Below are 2214 nucleotides of genomic sequence, written 5' to 3' on the forward strand. Positions count from 1 at the left end.
AATGCTTTTCAAAGTATTGCAATTTTATATATAAACAAATGTAAATTTCTTAAACAAAAGAATAACACTTCTTTTTTTCTAAAGTTATGAAATTATTAAAAGTATATTATATCAATATATAATATATTATATTATACATTCTATCAATTTGTAAAAATGTTTAAAATAAAGTTAAGTTTTGTAATTTTAATGTAAATTTTTAAATATTTAACTACACAAAAAATTTTTTTTTATAATATTTTTTAACAGTTCTATCGCATTATAACATATTTTCAAAGAGAGAGAAGTAAGAGTTTAATATATTAGCTTAACATTTCATTAAAATAGTTACATCTATTTTAAGAGCTTTATTAAAAATTGAAACTGAAAATCGCAATAAGCATAAAAGCTTCAAAAATTAATTACGCTCATCTGTGTTTTATTTAACAGACAAGCGTTTGGGAATATTTATCGTATGATTCGATCTGGTGGGAATATACTTTTGAATTTGGTAGCATCTCATGAGACATATATTATTATGAATATTTCGGCTCGAGATATTCGTTTTGCACCATACATACAAGTAAACTTCATTATTCTCATGTTCCATCAAATCCGCAATTTTACAGCTATAAACGTTTAATTATTACTCTTATGTTTATACAGGATGTCAGAAATTATGTTTCGCCATTTAATGATTCATGCTATCCTCACAAAGAACTGAGAAAAATATTTAAAAGCATCGGATTTGAGGTTTGCCATTGCAGTCTTCGAGAAACAACTCTAAAATCCTCTAAAGATTTAGAGAAACCTCTAAAGATACCAGCAATTTTGTAAGTAAGTTATTTTTAAAACAATGTAAAAATTAAATTTTATGTGGTTATTATCACATTATAAGTTGTAAGTTTTGCTGCAACGTTCTTTTTTTATTTACTTAAATCTTAATTCAGTTCTGATAATTTAATTTAATCTTAATGAATTATTTTGGTAGCTTCGGTAATGTCTACCTACCCATTTTTGGACAAAATGCCACATGATTTAAAAGAAGCATTCAAGAATGAATATACACGTAATTTTGAAGAAAAAATAATTACTTATAAAACAATACAGAATAATCAAACACAAACATTTATGTTAGATCTATATATAAACTCTTTATAGTTTATGCACAAAAAGTTGTATAACAGCATTGCATATATATATAAATATATATACAAAATGCCACATGATCTGAAAGAAGAATTCAAGAACGAATATACACGTAAATTTGAGGAAAAAATGATTACTTATAAAACAATACAGAATAATCAAACACAAACATTTATGTTAGATCTATATATAAACTCTTTATAGTTTATGCACAAAAAGTTGTATAACAGCATTGCATATATATATAAATATATATACAAAATGCCACATGATCTGAAAGAAGAATTCAAGAACTTTTCGTGCATAAACTATTAAGAGTTTGTATAAATCTAACATAAATGTTTGTGTTTGATTATTCTGTATTGTTTTATAAGTAATCATTTTTTCCTCAAATTTACGTGTATATTCGTTCTTGAATTCTTCTTTCAGATCATGTGGCATTTTGTATATATATTTATATATATATGCAATGCTGTTATACAACTTTTTGTGCATAAACTATAAAGAGTTTATATATAGATCTAACATAAATGTTTGTGTTTGATTATTCTGTATTGTTTTATAAGTAATCATTTTTTCCTCAAATTTACGTGTATATTCGTTCTTGAATTCTTCTTTCAGATCATGTGGCATTTTGTCCAAAAATGAGTAGATGGATATCATCGAAGCTACCAAAATAATTCATTAAGATTAAATTAAATTATCAGAACTGAATTAAGATTTAAGTAAATAAAAAAAGAACGTTGCAGCAAAACTTACAACTTATAATGTGATAATAACCACATAAAATTTAATTTTTACATTGTTTTAAAAATAACTTACTTATAAAATTGCTGGTATCTTTAGAGGAATATGTCGTTTCGCGAAGACTGCAATGGCAAACCTCAAATCCGATGCTTTTAAGTATTTTTCTCAGTTCTTTGTGAGGATAGCATGAATCATTAAATGGCGAAACATAATTTCTGACATCCTGTATAAACATAAGAGTAATAATTATATAGCTGTAAAATTGCGGATTTGATGGAACATGAGAATAATGAAGTTTACTTGTATGTATGGTGCAAAACGAATATCTCGAGCCAAAAT

At 25.1% G+C, this 2214-nt stretch overlaps 1 protein-coding gene and 1 pseudogene across 1 annotated transcript; one reads left to right on the plus strand and one right to left on the minus strand.

Annotated features, from left to right (window-relative positions):
* The window catches only part of LOC115246274, a 5933-nt pseudogene extending 4578 nt beyond the window's left edge, over positions 1-1355 (plus strand).
* Positions 1356-1392: 37 nt separating this feature from the next.
* Positions 1393-2214, minus strand: LOC115246275 (juvenile hormone acid O-methyltransferase-like; the record flags this gene model as incomplete). The annotated part of the gene is made up of 3 exons (XM_029824996.1): positions 1393-1600; positions 1947-2098; positions 2176-2214. Coding segments are annotated over 3 exons (399 nt in total), but the record flags the coding sequence as incomplete, so codon positions are not given.

This window comes from Formica exsecta, unplaced genomic scaffold (assembly GCF_003651465.1).
Source record: "Formica exsecta isolate Colony F162 unplaced genomic scaffold, ASM365146v1 scaffold1445, whole genome shotgun sequence".
Lineage (NCBI taxonomy): Eukaryota > Metazoa > Arthropoda > Insecta > Hymenoptera > Formicidae > Formica > Formica exsecta.